This window comes from Manduca sexta, chromosome 15 (assembly GCF_014839805.1).
Source record: "Manduca sexta isolate Smith_Timp_Sample1 chromosome 15, JHU_Msex_v1.0, whole genome shotgun sequence".
Lineage (NCBI taxonomy): Eukaryota > Metazoa > Arthropoda > Insecta > Lepidoptera > Sphingidae > Manduca > Manduca sexta.
The window spans coordinates 1,810,856-1,829,591 of record NC_051129.1 but is presented as its reverse complement, the minus strand read 5'-3'; the positions used below and the strand labels follow the sequence as shown (position 1 = coordinate 1,829,591).

At 36.1% G+C, this 18,736-nt stretch overlaps 3 protein-coding genes across 3 annotated transcripts in view; 2 read left to right on the top strand and 1 right to left on the bottom strand.

The window, feature by feature from the left end:
• The first annotated feature begins 472 nt into the window (after positions 1–472).
• Positions 473–7,306, top strand: LOC115450361 (phosphotriesterase-related protein). Its single transcript, XM_037438724.1, has 6 exons — positions 473–783; positions 3,745–3,996; positions 5,074–5,331; positions 6,073–6,237; positions 6,405–6,622; positions 7,097–7,306. The coding sequence occupies exons 1-6, from the start codon at positions 762–764 to the stop codon at positions 7,232–7,234; spliced, it is 1,053 nt and encodes a 350-aa protein (XP_037294621.1). The 5' UTR covers positions 473–761; the 3' UTR covers positions 7,235–7,306.
• A 376-nt stretch (positions 7,307–7,682) lies between these two features.
• On the bottom strand, positions 7,683–12,482 carry LOC115450358 (zinc finger CCCH domain-containing protein 15 homolog). The gene is made up of 7 exons (XM_030178354.2): positions 12,216–12,482; positions 10,896–11,097; positions 10,560–10,660; positions 10,019–10,153; positions 9,595–9,861; positions 8,964–9,182; positions 7,683–8,273 (listed from the first exon to the last, which is right to left on the bottom strand). The coding sequence occupies exons 1-7, from the start codon at positions 12,294–12,296 to the stop codon at positions 8,088–8,090; spliced, it is 1,191 nt and encodes a 396-aa protein (XP_030034214.1). The 5' UTR covers positions 12,297–12,482; the 3' UTR covers positions 7,683–8,087.
• Positions 12,483–12,854: 372 nt separating this feature from the next.
• Positions 12,855–18,736, top strand: part of LOC115453564 (transmembrane protein 64) — a 44,700-nt gene continuing 38,818 nt past the window's right edge. Inside the window, exon 1 of the mRNA XM_037438831.1 lies at positions 12,855–13,553. Within this exon, the coding sequence (XP_037294728.1) occupies positions 13,014–13,553 (540 nt within the window). The 5' untranslated portion in view covers positions 12,855–13,013. The remainder of the gene's footprint in view (positions 13,554–18,736) is intronic.

Sequence of the window (18,736 nt, the reverse complement as noted above, 5' to 3'; positions counted from 1 at the left end):
GCCGCACCTACGTGTAACTGCTATTTGAGGATCTCTTTATTTGTTATTTAAAATACGTTTTATATTAAGTATTTCAGTATAACCGTTTAACTAAATGTATAACTAAGTACTTCCCAACGATAATTACACATTCTAGATATGTAGTTAGCGGATAAACATACCAAATACTGAAGTCGTATTTTCGAATTGCCGCCTTAAAAGGTGGAGTAAAATGACATCGATATCTCTATTATGCAATATCTACAGAGGTAAAATTTGATAATAGTTATAGTAAATGTGTACTTAGTGGGTTTAAAATTATCTTCTACAATATTTGCGTTTGTTTATACCTACATTTTATAAAATTATTTTACAAGGTTTCATGTTTTTACTTTTGAACGTAGGCCACCTTATAATACTGCCATCTGTTGAATATTACGTGTCTTTATATAGGTATTGGGTAATGATACAAGGTGGCAGTAACGTATCACCATTACATATAGTACATTTAGCATATTTGTAGCGGATTTACACACTCCTCTATCTACACTGTTAATATGTATCTATAAAAAAACCCATCGACTAAATCTTAATTCGTATAGCCATTCAACTTTACCATTTTTAAAAAGTATTAAATATACGCAAATCGACAGTCCTTAAGAGAGACGTAACGAGATAAAGCTATATTCGTCCATCCCTACTACATAAGTTTATTTAGTTGTGATATAATTTCGCTTGATAGGTACTATCATTTCATTACACGTTGACTTACGGAGGACACGATGGCTCCGAAAGTGCAAACAGGTATGATTTTTTTATACGTTTCTTATTTTTTTATAATAATTTATAGTTTTAAAGACCTTTGTGTCTTATAGATCGTAGAGCATAAAAATAATTTCAACATCATTTTAGCAAGATAATTGCTTGCGTAGATTCACGTCGCCGCCTACACTTTTATCTTATATTTGCTATCGTTAATGTTTTTTTTTATTTATGAATATTGTATGTTGTTTGTCGCGCAAACGCAGAGTTATATGATTCACAATATTTTAATTTTGCGGGAAATGCAAACAAGATTTGGCGACACAATTTTTCATTTTCAGGAAAATTACGTTTGCAAATGTTTCGATGAACACAAATCACTTTGTTTATTCAAACAATAATCATAAAACAGATAAATGATAACGTATTGTTCTCGTTCAACTATACAAATTCTTGTTTAAATTTGTAAATCTAAGGTTTTCCTCCCGAGATGGGAAATTACCCCGGGAAATTGAATCTGTCAATTTATAACTAGGTAAATCTAATTTTTGCATTTCCCGCTCAAAATGTGCTTAACATAATATGATGTAAATTAAATATGCACAATGATAATCCCAGTTATCAGTGTGGAATCAGTATAGGTACACTAGGATATTTTAATAATATTACAATGATTTATGATATAATACTATCAAATTAATGAGTAAAATTTTTTCAATAATTCAAATTACTTAGATGCATCCGGTTTCTGTACTCTCATAATACCTTTTCCTGTTTGTTTATTAGGTACTTACCTTATATATATAAATTATCCATGTAATGTGAAAGTGTTACCCCATCGCTATATTATCATAGCACAAATTGATATATTTAAGTACAGAATAACTAAATTTTCCGGGAATTTCGTTATTAACCTATAGTACCGGTGTTAAGATAGGGCGCTACTGCCGACTTAAACCTAATCAATGAAATACTGTTGTGGCGTTAAAAAATGACAATGGAAAGAACGTAAACTTTTTCTCTCCGGCCCGCCTGATTATCTTAAGCCGACCCTGCATATTTGAATATCTACCAAAGCCTATCTCACTGTAACCTCGCTAGAAATTTCAAATAGTTGTTTGAGCCCATTGTAAAGCCTAGTTCGGACTGCGATAGTATTTTAGACGAATTGCGATTAATTTGTAGCTAACCGTGTCTGTACTAATCTACTCGACTAAACTTGTGTTCAGGACATTTAGGTACTAAATTACTCGTACCTCACATGAATACATACATACATACATACATAACATCACGCATTTTATCCCCGGAGGGGTATGCAGAGGCGCAACTAGGGCACCCACTTTTCGCCAAGTATGTTCCGTCCCATGATGTGATAGGGGGCGAGCCTATCGCCATATCGGGCACAAATTCCAGACTCCGGGCTGATACTGAACAGAAAAACCCAAATACCACTTTGCCCGACCCGGGATTCGAACCCAGGACCTGAGCGCTATTGTACCGGACGTGCAATACAACTACGCCACCGAGGCAGTCTCAGTGAGCACCTCACATGAAGACACAAATATTAGCGTAGCTCGATCTAGGCTTAAGTGACATCTATCTATTCGTAATATTTTGCAAAACAGATAAAATAGTCTAAGATGTACGTACTCAGAATTTAATTTAAGTCCACTTTATTTTTTTCTAGATTTTCTATATTAATTTTGCTTACGTTACTAATCTCTATATTAATTACGGCTTTTGATAAATGACCCGCATTATATTTTTCCGGGAAAAAAGTTGTTTATCGCACTCTGGAGTAATGTTTTATTAATGAAGAAAAAATCAAATTATAGTTAACTTAGTTCCTGAAGTTAGCGCGCTCAAACAAATTCTTCGGCTTTTTATATGTATATTATTATGGATTCGTGCCAAAATTCAAGAACAGTTGAAAATCTAATCGGTATTAGAATACTTATGAAAATTAAATAAAACTGTCGAACAACTAGATAAATACCAGTTCTATCTAGAAATTATCGGAGATAATTATCAGTCGTAAGTTAAAGTGCCTAAAATCTTAATTGGTGTTAGGGGCTTACTAAAAATAATGGTTTATCAATTCCACACCCGCATCATGATCAATAATACTTAATATACTACTTTTTGAATATGTATCTTCATAACTTATTTTTCAATAGTCTGATCAAAGTTATCTCTCAAATAAATTATAGCTAAAACAAGGAAGGTATTTTAACCATACAACTGCAATTTTCATTACTTTGTTTTATCTTATTCTATAAATACTTACCTTAAACTTTTAACCAACCACTACAGTAAATATGATTTATCTCCTTGATCAAACCTTTTCTATACGACTACTGCTACTGTAAAAAAGGTAACTTTTGCTATAATGGTATGTATGCCTATTTAGATCTTTATGAATAAAGACGTGCATAACGTACTTGAATAAATATTTACCGTTGATTTGGAAATCCTGGTTTCAATTTCGGACAAAATTTATATAAGTTTTTATATTATAGATTTTTTTTTAGTTTTATAACATGGCTATATGAATTGGATCTACCTGATATTAACATCAGGCCAGGAACCAGAAATAACCAAATCAAAAATATGTCTCTAACCAAAGTAAAAACAAAATTAATCCTTATTACATACATACATACATACATAGTATCACGCCTTTATCCCATAGGGGTAGGCAGAGACTATAGATTGCCACTTTGCACGGTCCTGGCATACTTCTCGCGCTTCCTCAACCTTCATTAATCCTTTCATGCATTCCCTCCGGTTCCGGGTACTTTTGACCTGGCCTTTACTGAGAATGTCAGATATCTGACATTCGAAGGTTCGGTGCGGTCGACCCCTACCGGCTCTTCCATCCACATTCGCCTTATAAACCCTCTTTGTCAGTCTCTTATCATCCATCCTCTCCAAATGCCCAAACCACCTTATTAATCCTTATTGACAGACAATATGACAGAATTTGCTTCATTTTTCCAGTTTTGGGAGATGTGGACCCCAAGAGCCTGGGTCGCACGCTGACCCATGAACATCTCGCTATGGACTTCTCTGAAATGTACAGCAAGCATGTACTACCATTGAAACGTATCGACGAGAAACCCTTCAACATTGGCAACATCGGCACTGTAAGACAATACCCTTACAGCTCCATGCACAATCTATTCCTAAATGATGAGGAGGCGAAGGTTGCTATACTTGAAGATCTTCACGATTATAAGGAATGGGGCGGTGGTAAGAATTTAAGTTTTATAATCGTCTTGTTACTTTGGTTGTTACATATTTTCAGTACATATAAGCAGGTAAATATCTGTGGCAAAGAGTGAATATCTCCGGAAAAGGACCCCGATACAACTTAAAGACACTAATGTGGTACGCAAAGCGTTAAAATAATAATTAGATTTCATACGATTTTTTATTTTATTTTATTCAAAAGGAACATAAAACAGTTACACATTGAATAAGTAATGGGTAAAATTACACATGTACTGCATTAATGAACATGTAACCAACAACCACTGTTCACGGTTTAAAACAGAAAAAATTTTGATGAAAGGAAAGCCGGAAAGAATATGTACCCTTCGCCTCTAGTACACTCCTACTTACCTACTCAAGTACAGTGACATGTTTCAAAGATGCTTCACGGTTAAATGATGCCAGATAAGATAAACCGCGGTGAATGGCGCACTTTTCGTTGATAAATATTATTTTTAAATTGCACTTACTGCACCAGGTTCTTGGCCTTTCGGCCGTATCAGGTTAAAAAATATATGAAACGTAAATACTATGAGGACAAAAATGGCATGAAATGTTTATTACATGTCTATTGAGTTGCCTTTATTTGGCTACTCCTAAAATGACAATGATCAGATTAATAAATATAAAAATATGCATTACATCTTACAATATTATATTATATACTGTCCCACTGTTGGGCACAGGCCTTCTCTACTACTGAGGGATTAGGCCTTAGTCCACCTCGCTGACCTAGTGCGGATTGGTAGACTTCACAAACCTTCGAAAATTCCTATAGAGAATTTCTCAGGTATACAGGTTTCTCACGATGTTTTCCTCCACCGTTAAAGCAAGCGATAATTCACAAAGAATACACACATAATTTTTTTTAGAAAAGTCAGAGGTGTATGCCTTTGGGATTTGAACCTGCGGACATTTGTCTCGGCAGCCCGTTCCACAAGCAACAAGGCTACCGCCGCTGTCTTTACATCATACAACCATCTAAATACGAAAATGTGATCAAATATTTGTTCTAAACATTGATCCGTTTTAAGAATTTATCCTCCACTTCCTCAGGCACTATCGTGGAGAACTCCACAGAAGGTTTGAAACGTGACGTGACGTACTACAAGAAAATGTCGCAGGAAAGCGGGGTCCAAATAGTCGCAGGAACTGGGTTCTACATCGAACGCTGCCAAGAGGAATTCAACAAGAACATCACCACAGAACAGATGTACAATCACATGCTTCAAGAGTTGACTGAGGGATGCGTTGACGATAAGACGGTTAAGGCTGGGTTTATGGGAGAAGTTGCGAGCGTTTGGCCAATCAGAGGTGAGCTAATTATAACAATTTTGTTTTGTAATATGGGGATAAACGGCTATAGAGAAGGAAGCAGTGAGAACTCATGTTGACGTAAACTTACATGGAAATATTCGAGGTGTTGATAGCCAAATAAAGACTATCAAAATATGATTGTTTTATGATATGGGAAAGAACAGCCTTCTTATGTATCTAAGCAACGAAATAGAAATATAAAAAATATTTAATACTCATAGATAAAGCAGGAGAAAATTTAAAATCGTAATATCCGGAGTTTCGATGTAAACTTATGTTTATCCTGCAATTAGTCATATTGCAGTGTTTTATAAATAAGTCTATCTTGCCTCAAAGATTTGCGAGGAATCCTTAAATCTTCTATAATTCTTATCGTCCTTAATCCCTTTTCTAAATACTCATGTTTTTTTATGTGCATGGCAAAGCGACCCCACAGCACCTCCAGTAAGTTGAGGGTCTAATAGAATGTCGACTGACAGAGTTGATTACCCCTCGACAGTTGACACAATTATGCCGGCCTGTTTGAACCAGATATACATAGACTGAGCCCAAAACGAGACACACTTACGTTGGTCACTATGGCGGGTTTTAACACCTTGTGTACGGGCGGATCTAAAATACCACCTACCACCTAATGTATCTTCAAACTTCGACGACCAACCCTTATGAATATATGTTTATTCTTTATTCTTCATGTCTGTAATCATACTTATTCTCCATCTCCTTGTATAACTTCAGACTTCGAACGTAGAGCGATAGTGGCTGCCGGCGAGCTGCAGAAGCAGATCGGCTGTGGAGTAAGTTTCCACCCACACCGCGAGGTAGAGGCACCCTTTGAGATCGTGCGCCTGTACCTGGAGGCCGGAGGCAGCGCTGACAAGTGCGTCATGTCGCATCTTGACCGTGAGTATTTATCGAAAGAATAAACTATTTATTCTCTATAGAATTATTGATTTATAATTCTATAGAGAATAAATATCATGGTTTTGCTTATCATGGAAACTATTTACCAGACATTTGAACAAATTCACAGATAGAGCACTTTAATCAAACTAACCTTCAATTCCCAGGTACTCTAGCCGACGACTCGAAGCTGCTAGAGTTCTCGGAGCTAGGCACATACTGCCAGTTCGATCTGTTCGGCGTGGAGGTCTCCTACTACCAGCTGAACGAAACGTTCGATATGCCATCTGACGCCCAGCGCATTAGCAAGGTCAAACTGCTTGTCGATGAGGGCAAGGCGGATAGGGTGCTGATGTCTCACGATATACACACGAAGCATCGATTGGTTAGTATTTTTAGTGTTGATATCTTGGTAGATTGCTTGGCAGTTTACGTCCGAAATCAATGAAAAATACAGAGCGATAGCGTAAATGAGGCAATCAGAAAAAGTTTATTGACATGCTTTTACAGCTCTTTCTCAACAATCCCAATCTCAATCCGATTTCGAGAATGAACCAATCAAAAGAACTCATTTGAAAGCATGTCAAACAATCTTTGTTCTGATTGGTCCATTTTTGAGACGGATCGAAAAAGCGACTAGAATCGTTTATTGAAAATGGCGGATAGTCGACAATATTTTTCTTTTGATTTTTTTATTTGTCCGAGTATAATCATTCTACATAATATTGTTTGATTGAACGAATGTATAAAAAAATACAGGTAAGAAAGAAAATTACGTAACAACATTTCATAAAAACCATTTCGTTACGTACCTATATTTTGAAAAATAGTCATTAACTTTTACTTCATGTTTCTCCAGGCTGCTTACGGCGGACACGGCTATTCCCACATTCTGCGAACCGTGCTGCCCAAAATGAAAGTTAAAGGATTCGACCAGGAAACCATAGACAAGATCACCATCGAGAATCCCGCAAGATGGCTGACATTCGACAACTAACCCTTTTGCCACAATGAACACGCATTTATATAATTAATTATTTTATTTACATTTATAAATATATCTCACGTGGATTTGGGTTTTATTTCTCAATGTGAAGTATTGAAAATATAAAAATTTATTTCCCCAGACGATCTTTAACGATATGACTATCTTATATTATGCAACAATAAAATAAGTATGTGGCGTATGGGTAAACAAATTATAAATAAATTGTCCCACTCTAGTCGTGTTAGAGGCGCTGGTAATAATTGCAATTATTTGAATACCTTTAAATCGAACTAAAATAGATTCTTCAATATCCAGAAAATTCGCAATTAAAGACATTGTATATTTTTTCAACAGTAAAAAATATGAAATTTCGAGTTTCCTTTCTGTGATTTATGATGTCGGAAAAACTAACAAAAAGTATAGGATGCATAGGCAAAATTATAAAAAAAAAACAATGAATCTTTTCATTTTTCTATTTTTTTTTTATCTTATCAGACTTTTAGCCGCCTAAACCCGTGTATGTTCTTTCAATTATGTTTAAAAAAACATACGTACTCAGCGCCATACACACACGTATTCTAATTGGCAACACTAAAATGTTCTTACATTCAACGGTATTTTAAGACCGGATGAAATTTATATACAAATATAAGTCATACGTATTCTTGTCGTACGATTTGAGCTTACACTCAACGCATTTAATGACCGTTAAACAAATATTTCACTGTTCCGTCCAGGCTAAATCCATGATAACTCAAATACATAAGAAAACATGATACATTAAACGCACGCCATTCGTACAAAAATCGCACGAATACGACTTAAATTCACATATAACGTCCGGTCGTGCACGTAACCGATCCTAATCTTCAAGGTCCAGGTTCTGGAGTTCCTCGTCCAGATCCTCGTCAAGGAACAGGTTCTCGTTGATGGGCACCGCCGCCGGCTCCTGGGACTGGGACTCCTCTTCCTCCTTCTCGCCATTCTCCAGACCTTCACCGAGCCTTTGCAGTCGGTCTGTTGCTGCTTTTGTGCCAGAATCGTCCACCTGTGTAATAATAATTATAGTTACGTTAAAGCGACATTAACCTAGTTGTGTGTGGAACGGAGTGCCGAAGCGAATGTCCGCAGGTTCACAACCCAAGAGCACGCACCTCTGACTTTTCTAAATTTATGTGGGTATTTCAATGTGAACTATCGCTTGCTTTAACAGTGAAGGAAATAATAGTTAGGAAACCTGCATTTCTGAGAAGTTCTCTATAGCAATTTGTTTGGGTATGTAAAGTCTGTCAATTCGATCTAGACCTGCATGGTGGATTATAGTCTAATCCCTCTTAGTAGTAGAGTACTGTGGCCAGCAGTGGGACGGTATATACTACAGGGGTGATATTATTAGTATAGTATGTAAATGGTTTAATTTGGAATGATTGCAAAATTAAATTAAACTTCATCTAACTAGGTTGTCTTCTAATGGCTGAGCTTGCATATAGGAAACGAGTCGAACCGCGTTAATTCATTCAATATATGTTATGAAAGTGGATTCATTAGTACCACTCTGTGATGTTGAATCACCGCGCAATCGATTCGACGCACTTCTTTCCACTCTAAACGAAGCTGTCTTAATGCCATAGTCTATCATTCACCTCAAACACTCATTCAATTCGGTCGAGTCGAAAAGCGACATCTTCCAGCGAGATTAACACCATGACCCATTATATCCAGATACTCGATCTCTTACCTCCGACGCCTCCATGCCAATAAGGTCCAGCTCCAACTCCCGGTATGCCTCGTCGTCCTCGTGTCCGTAGTCTCGCAGGTCGACCGCCTCGTCGCCGTCGTCGTCCGCGTCCGCCGCCAGTGCCGGGTCGAACGAGAACATCTCTCGTCCGGAGAGACCCACGGCGCGACCGGCGCGGAAATCGCTGCGCTTCTGCTCCTCAGCCGCCGTTTGGGCTTCCTGGATAAGGAAAAAATTATATAAAAAAAAAGGGAATACGCATATTCATACAATAAACTGTGACATATATACTTAAAAAAAAGGAAGAATGTTTCTGGCATATACATCCCATGATACTGCTCAACATGTTTCAGTTTAGCACAAATTCCAGACATATTGGGTCTAATGATGTTTTTCAAGGAAAATTTATTTGTGTCAACGTAAATTCACTAGTAAAAATTTGATTTATAATCTTAGACAAAAAAATATGACCTTGATTGCTTGACTGTATTAATAATGACAAAATTTCCACAATCAGAGGTTAATTATTTCACAGTATAGCGCTAGTTGTACTCTATTCTCGAATACCCTACTATACCGCTAACATACATTCCCATTAATCCCACCGTCATCAAAGTAATTTAAATCTTACGAATTTCTCCTTGATTTTCTTCTTCTTCCACGCGAGGAACGTTTCAAGTGTGATCTTGGTCTGGTTTGGTCCGAGAGCGGCTCTCTCTCTCTCAATCAGGTCCACCAGCGATATCTCGTTCTTTTTCTCGTCCATTTTCTTCTTATCACGTTTGAGCACGAAGCCAGGCGGTAACGCATGCCTGTATATACATTTCGTACCGGATGGACACTCCCAGAACCAACCGTATTTCGATTTTTCGACGGCTTCCAGGAAATGTTTGCATATCTGAAAAAAAAATATTCGAATTACATATTACAGTTCACTCATGCTCTAAAGAACTAATTGAATAGCCTAGCGCATAAAAATATACCACATAATTTTTTTTACGAATTAACTACCGGCCACCTCACTAAAATAACGAAGTCAATTTCATGTGACTTACAATATCTGTAGTGGGGCGCTGCTTGTTTCCTTCTCCGTGCTTCTTCTCCACCACCTCCTTGAGCTTGTCCTCGTCCCAGTTGTCCATGTTGTCTTCATCATCTCGCATGTCCACGTACAGGGACCGTTTTTCTGCCTTCAAAGCAATTTTGTCTAATGAACTTTTAAATTACCTTCTTAAATAAAACAAGCAATGAGATAGGAGGCACTGTATGCTAAAACTATGTAGAACTTTAGTTAACAGTTATCCATAGTGTGGCTATTGTTTACGGAGAGTCATAATCCTTGTTATTATAGAAGAAATTCGAACCAATCATTTTTCTCTTGAAAAGAAAAATCAGCATAAAAATAAGTACAATATTCATCTCCTATTCCAGCCTATAGTGAATGAATATCCACAAATCCCTTAATAGTACTTACTTATGTCATTAGACAAACCTTTGTGTAAAATTTCACACTTCTAAACCCAGCAGTTTTGGCTCTGCGTTGATCAATCAGTCAGCCAGTCTGTTTCTTCTTTTATACAAACATGTATGACTTACCTTTCTTTCAATAGTGAGGTCATGGGAGAATTTACACTTATCTCCTTTCGTACACTGGCCTTGCTTGAAGAATGCACATACAACAGATTTTGGGTCAGTACCTGAAAATTATAAATAGATGTTATTACTTACTAGTGAATTTCTTATTCTAAATATTTTAACTAGGTTAAAAAACATAAAAAAGAGATCTGAATTGAAATATGTATGAAACTTAGCGTGGCAAAAAAATATTGCTTACAGTACCTGGGTATTTTTGATAATGCATCGAATTTAAATTATTTTCGGTTGATTTATATAAAAAAGTATGAGAGTTGATGGATTTTAAAAGAAAATTACCTTTTTCTACTTTCTGTGTCTGCACTGGCTTAAAGAGCATAGCCAGCTCCTTCTGTTCTTTAATTTTCTGTTCCTTCTCCTTCTTCTTGTCCTCAACCGGCTTTGCAGGGTGGATGCCGCCACTCTTCACCTGCTTCTCAACTTGCTGGATGAATTTCTGTTGTTTTGCACCTTTCTTGTTTTTCAAACCAAATGTTTTGTCCTGTAAGAAATAATGAATATGGTAACAATGTATTCAATGGTCAATTACATATAGTTATAAGTAATTACCCTGCAGCTTAAGGGCCTAAAAGAAATTATGGAGGGATCACAAGAATTCCTTTATTTTTTTTGACAGCTGTCGCATCTTAAATTTAAATAACTCATATAGACACAATACTCTGCAAATGGATAAGACATACATAAAACGTTAAATGTATGCGTTGTTACTGATCTGTGGATATATTAATGAGTGAAATGTCTCTTTATAGACAGTTCAATATGGAAAGATATTTGAAAACAGTTTAGCTCTTTTTTCTTTCACTCAAGATCTCAGAATAGGTAAAGACGAAGCATGAAGGCATGGTTCATAGCCTGAGATTAGACCAGGAATATACTGGTTGGAGAAAAAATGGAGTATCACTATTTCACAAGGTATCACAATTGACCAAATATGTTACCTAAGGCCTGATTAATATATCATTTGTTATGCAATATGCTGAAACCTAATTTAATTGTAAGTTCTCAATTTCATGTAATTCTAACTGCAACATATTAAATTATTACCTAAATATGGTAGTGAATTGCAAGACCAGATTAATAGTTTAACTGGCAAAAGATAATCATCTATCAGTTGATACTCTATCTGTACTACATTCCACTGACCATAGACTCCAGTTTGCTGTGCTCATATAATAAGTAAAACTTCATTCATAAATAAATAATTAGAAAAGGATAAAGCAGAAATGCAGTATTTGACACCATGTTCAACTAGTGTCTATTGTCTAGCACTTATCTTTGTAGTATTATGAGTATTAGGTGTTTGTATTGTACATGTAATAAAATTACAGAAACTTTAACTGAATAGTATAATCCATAGATACATAGTCATATATTATATAGTTATAGCCATAAATCTGAATTTCAATTACATTGTTAAATTATTCGGTGGAATTGTAAAGGATTGCTATTTATACATATTATTTCCAGAAACATAAGGTTTTACTCAAGGATTTTTCAAGTTATTAGATACCAACTTTATTCACATAAAGCTTTATGTGTGACATTCAACTAGGAACAGAAAGTGTTTTTCTCACACAAAAGAATACAAATGTGTCTTACCTCAATAACCTTTTCTTTTTTCTTCTGTTCCGTCTTTTTACTAGCGCCACCGCCACCGCCACTCGCTTTCTTCGGTGGCATGGTTAGGTTGTTTCTCGCAAATTCTAATAACGAAATATAACTATTAGATTGTTAAAGTGACTTATTACGAGTCAGAATTGTTGATTTCGACACAATCCAATGGTTTATTTCTATTTTATTCTCCTGTTCAAGAAAAGAACACCATCCACGGTGCAACACGATCAAAAATTTTGAAGTTTAGTTCCAGATATACAGTTGTGGAAATTTTATTTCATATAGTATAATACTCTCTTTGTTTCTCTTTAGTAATTGTTTACTAACCTTTTTTATGTTATGCTAAAAATATGATTGGCACGTACACGCTTTTAAATGTCGTTTCATTGAAAAAAGATTATTAAAATTAAAAAGAATGTTTGTAAATAAATATATTTATATAATTTTAGCAAAATTAGTACTAATATAATAATATTTTGTTATATATTAATTATTTTCCTGTAATAATTATTTTTTCAATTAATGGCTGTGCAATTAGTACGCCGTAGACTTTGATCAGACAGCGAGCCCGATTTCCTTTGACAGATCCCAAATAACACTCTTGTCAATCTGTCAATGGCTAGGATTCGGTACGGCTGGTTGTGTCGTGTTATCTCGAAGCCGTTTTATACGCGAAGGTGAAATAAACAGAAACTGAAATTAGGCCATGGCGGTCACTATTCATTTCAAAACTATACACCACCCCTAAAAATTGACAGTGTTTAATTTTGACGGTCGTAAACCATGGAGATCGTCGACGTTGAAGAATGCCAACCCGACCCCGGGGCAGCCACAAGAAAGAAAAGTTTATGGGCTAAAATTAACAATAGGACGACTTACAGTTATTTATTTAACATAGTTATATCGGTATTATTGCTCACGTGTTTAGTGTTGGTGTTGTACTTCTTCAAGGAGTATTTGAAGACAATATTGTTCTGGGTGGACGCGCAGGATCCGTGGATCATATTTTTGTTATTTATGGGATTGTTTTTGGTGGTGAGCTTCCCAGTGACGATCGGATACTTGGTGTTGATAATAACTAGTGGTTATTTGTTCGGTATAGTGAAGGGTTTGGGTACTGTCTTAGTGAGTGCGAACTTCGGTGTGGCTGTGGCGCACTTTACACTGAAAGCGCTGCGGAGTTACCTCCCGCTGGACCGGCTGCTGCGGAACGAGACGGCGCGGGCGCTGCTAAAAGTCATCTCAGGACCACAGGCCTTCAAGATTGTGTTCTTTGCACGACTCACACCAATACCTTTTGGTCTGCAGAACACTATATTTGCTGTAAGTTACATTTGTATGAGCTCTTAGAGCACTAAAACTATTGTAGTGCTAAATGATTTGAATTCCTTATTCCTATGAGAAGAAATGAAAGTAAAATTTAACAGTTAGGTGTAACATTCTCACCACTTTAAATAACAAAATCCATATATAATTGAAGGTATTTATTATGAGAACTAAACCATATAGTCCTGAGGAATGTACTACACACAATGCTTGACCTTTTTACTAAGAGTTTAAAATAATTATTTTAAATTAACTAGAAAATCAAACAATAATATTCAATATATTATAATTAAAAAAAATTGAACAAAGCTAGTAAACTTACTACTATGACAGTAAATTATATATCAAATTTAATCACCATAAAATATATTTGTCATAATAAATCCTTTTTGTTGAAATAATCAGTAACTATTTGCTAACTAATATAAGAAATAATAATTCTGGTATCTTTTATCTTATCATTCTGAATCACTACAAATTTGGATGCAATTTATTCTAATGAATATAAGAAGTACTAATAATATGATTGGAGTTTGAGTGTAATTGAGTGTACATAGAGTATATTGAGGTTCACATAAATTGTGTACAGAAAATATATTGAGTTTTAACTGAGGTAAAATCCACAGCCATAAGTAAGGTTTATTCTCAATTTTTGACTCATCATAATTAAAGTTTTAAGTTTGATAGAAAGCCTTAATAAATCACATATTCAGGCATGAAGAAATTGATGTCTACCTGTTTTTCAATCAACGCTATTTTATTATTTGTAAAATGAACATAGCCTAGTATACCCAAGATTTGAAAGGTGGGTACCAATTAATCTTTTCATATTTTAATTTAATTTATTATTGTGTAGGGAAATTTAAATGCACTTAGCAATATTTGTATTACCAATGTATGAAAGCTTCATACATCTTACATTCAATCATGAAAGCTTTTAATTCATATTGACTATTTCCTCTCATCTTATCTTAAAACCCATAAAGACTTGTAAATTAATAAATGAGTTTTGTAAATTATTTTTTGTGCACATAAGTAATTTCAAAACTGTATTAAAAAAGTAAATGATTAAGAGTTTTTATAATTTTTTTGTCAGCAAGTTTTGAACAAAAATGTATGTAAGCTCATTCCTTCACGTCATAGCATGATAATAAGAGATAAGCAACCTTGAAACCGCCCAACCTTGCAAATAAATGAGAAAAACATTAGCAAAACAGTGATAAATCAATAGGTACAATCAATTACTGATATAACTTAAAAAATCAATCAGTCAAATAGCATTGGATTTAAGTTCTCGAAATATAAGGAAAATGTCTACAATTTCTCAATACATAGAAACATAATCTAAGTTGTTGTTGCTTTTTCCAGTTGGAGTTTACTACTTTTATTTAAAGCATTGATTCCCAAAGTGGTCCAGGTGAAACCCAGGGTCCACGAGAGATTTTACGGGGGTCCATAATTCGCCAACTGGTGTCCACGAAAATGTGTCTGGTTTGATAATAAAGTACTTTAATGTTGACTTGACATCACCTATCAATGTAGATAGATAATATCGATAGGGGTCGTAAGAAGTATGATGACTCCAATATAACTGTCCAGACGCCCCCTGACGTCGGTTGGGCGGCAGTAGTATTGCACTTTCTCTGCAAAACAAAAAAGGTCCACTGGAACCAGCAAAATTTTGAAAGGGGTCTTTGAGAAAAAAAGTTTGGGAACCTCTGATTAAAAGCAATGACAATATAATATTTTTGATAATATTAAACCCACAATACTAATTCACGCCTCTATCCCCAAGGCATGGGCAGAGGTGTAAATAGAACACTCAAACTGACATACATTACTAAATTACCACAAAGTGATTTGCACACGCATTGCCGATAATAATTACCAATTCCGATGAATACAGCTAGTCATCGAAATAAAACAATTTTTCTGATGTTATGGCGGTTTTTTTTGTTCGGGCCAGGTAAAGTTACTTTATTGGCCCCGATAGTAAGTGGAGTATTCTCCAATTGAATAACGACTGGCGAGAGATGATTACCCCTCGACATCCGACACAATTATGCCGGCCTGTTTGATGCGGATACACACAGATTGATCCCGGAATGCGACGCTACGTGGTTCACTGTGGCGCGTTTTACACATTGTGTACGGTGGTCGGTATCCGGGTGGATACCTATATCCTACCAACAGCATTCTACCGCATATTTTTTCGCGAAAAATATTAGTAGGCATCATACTCGAATCGTAGGAAGAAAATAATAAGGTTTATGGTATTAATATTACCATACGCGTCCGGTGAAGGTCGCACGATGGTTGTTTTATTATTTCCTTCGTGGGTTATTCAAGAACTGCCAAGGGCGAGCTCACAGTTACTACGTAACTCGGCAATAAAAAATAAATTAACCCCTTATACCGGTGGAAAACTGCTTTCAGTACGACTTAACTGTTAGAATCTAACTTAGAATTCCGATTTTACGTTCGTTTTCAATGAACTATCCAAATTCTAATCTTCGAAAATGAACCAATCGAAATAAGCCATTTTAAGCATGTCTGAAAATAACTTGGTCCGATTGGTCCATTTTTGCGATGGATAAAAAAAGCGATTGGGATCGTTTGTCGCTATCTGATGTAGGCCTCTCATATGTGAGAGTCCCCCTGGATAGGTACCACGGTAATGACTGTTTCTACCGCTAAGCAGCAGTGTGTAGTCACTGTTGTGTTTCGGTTGGAAGAAAATTGTAGCCAGTGTAACTACTGGACATAATAAGACTTAACATCTCATGTCTTAGGATGGCGAGCGCAGTGGAATACCAAACAATATTTTGTAATTCAAGGTGTTGGATGGTGTTTCTACTGTTTATGGGCGGTCGTATCGCTTACCATCAGGCGAGCGGCAAGCACGTCTCGTCATTCAAAGCAATAAAAAAAATACGGCGGTTACATGGAACGGCCGATTTTCCGCAGTTATTTTAATAATATCGGTCTGCAAATACCACATAACATAGGTGACATATTGATATTTATGTACGCCAAGGAAAAACCATCAATAAAAACCCAAACGTCAAACTAATTGATCGCTACCTACCTCCCTACCAATTAAAAGTTATTTAATTATAACGGAGTGAGTAATCTCCTCTATTGGAAATTGTTTAAAAGTATATATCACAATCTCTGTTAATTAATTATCACGAAGGAAAGTAAATATATATCTGCTGCCTAGCTGCGAAGTATTCACTTCTCTACTCCTGTTTTGACGATTTGTAGCCAATAATTTCTCTTTTAGGAACTGTTCGCGAGTCCTTTTAGGCCTCAATGTGAATTGACAACTATGAGGTATATATACATACATAGCTGTGTGTCCTTACCGACAAATGTCCCCCATGCATGGGCATGTATTCGGTGTCGAGACCGAGCACACAATTGCCTCGGGGGGAGATGGTAGGATATTTGCATCCACTCGGGTAGCGACCGCCGCACACAAGGTATAAAACCCGCCATAGCGACTCATGTAAGTGTGTCGCGTTCCGGGATCAGACTATGTATATTCTGATTCAAACGAGCATAATTGTTTCGACTGGTGATGGGTAATCATCTCTCGTCAATTGACACCCTATATTGACCCCACTCTAATTACCATCAGGTGCAGTAGAGACTTTATCGTGCTCATAAAAAAGCCAATAATTAACAACATTTCTAATTTAGCTCCTGATCAATGCCTGATGTGAGAATAGTACGGTTCGCAGTAACTGTAATACGAAGTCCTGGATTTTGTTACTCCTGTTTATAGTGCTTACTTACATTATTATCAAAATACAAGGTATAGCTACTACCTTCATGTAGTCAGTTATATGTAAAAATAGTAATTCATCATTAAACAAAGGTTACATCATTATTCAAGATAACTTCGTGATATTTGAAACTCCTATCTATGGGAGCAGTGTCTATGACCTTCGCATCAAAGCCTTTATCTTATCTGCCCAACTCCAGTATCGGTTGTATTACAAAACTACATCTGTAGGCAGCCGTTTATCTACGAGGAAGTAGATTTTGATAGATATGATTGATATCTAATAGTAAGCATGTATTACTGATTTGTGAGTCGATAGCCTAGTTGGGTGAGGAACTTACTGCCAAGACGAATGGACGACTTTTCTAAAAAAATCATGTGTGTATTCTTTGTGAATTTATCGTTCGCTTTAACGGTGAAGGAAAACATCGTGAGGAAACCTGCACATCTGAGAAGTTCTCTATAGTAATTTCGAAGGTGTATGAAGTCTACCAATCCGCACTAGGCCAGCGTGGTGGACTAAGGCCTAATTCCTCTCAGTAATAGAGGAGGCCCGTGCTCAGTAATGGGCAAGTATACAATACAGGGCTGATATTATGATTATTACTGATTTGGAAGTTAGATGCAACTAGTGAGATTTTTCTAAGTTTTGTTAATGGAGGGTGATAAGGGATTCGTGGCTCCCTTGGTGCGTTTGCAGCGTATTTGGGCAGGAGATAAGGTTTTGGTTTCCATTTTCAGTACGAGCAATATTGTCTTGTCAAATTGTCTAGACGCCTACAGGAAGGTAGAGGTTAGGCAAACAGCTGGTTATAAAAACACATCCTACCACGCATTTTAGTTGTATGAATTGGACTAATGCAATTCATGGTTTGATAATTTCACAACCATGTCAATTGTTGTCTGTGATTACCAAAGACAACGCTTCTATTTTCAGAAGTGGCGCCTATAAACAAACAATACAGGCTGGCATAATTGAGCGGACCGTTGACTGAATGGTAAAAAAAGAAAAAGCATTTTCAGTGATTTGATACGTTTTTCATTCGTATTTAGAATTTCCTGGTGTGGTCATCCGGTGTGATGTGTCAGTGCCTTATCAGATCCCCGATTTTTTTATAAATAGGCTTGATATCTAGCTTTGGGTATTGATAACTGTAGGGTGGATAATGGCGTTGATTTTACTGTATTATCTTTACGTGGAAATGCTGATGATTAAACAATTTTTTCTGATTATTGCATTACTCATTCAAAAATATGGGCAAGGTGTGCACAAATTCTTTAGCTTTAAGGGTGTCCATGAATTTTCTCTTCCGTGACAAATTCTGCTAAATATCAGAGCTAGATTTGTATAATACGGCCTACGACACGAGAATTATTATGAATTCTCGCT

Excerpts from the sequence above, each read along its gene's own strand:
- LOC115450361 (XM_037438724.1), top strand. The coding sequence starts at position 762 with ATGGCTCCGAAAGTGCAAACAG. Across the intron at positions 3,997-5,073 it reads TTATAAGGAATGGGGCGGTG|GCACTATCGTGGAGAACTCC; the intron begins GTAAGAATTTAA and ends CCACTTCCTCAG. Across the intron at positions 6,623-7,096 it reads TACACACGAAGCATCGATTG|GCTGCTTACGGCGGACACGG; the intron begins GTTAGTATTTTT and ends ATGTTTCTCCAG.
- LOC115450358 (XM_030178354.2), bottom strand. The coding sequence starts at position 12,296 with ATGCCACCGAAGAAAGCGAGTGGCGGTGGCGGTGGCGCTAGTAAAAAG. Across the intron at positions 9,183-9,594 it reads AGAAAATCAAGGAGAAATTC|GAAGCCCAAACGGCGGCTGA; the intron begins GTAAGATTTAAA and ends TTCCTTATCCAG. Across the intron at positions 8,274-8,963 it reads TTGGCATGGAGGCGTCGGAG|GTGGACGATTCTGGCACAAA; the intron begins GTAAGAGATCGA and ends ATTATTACACAG.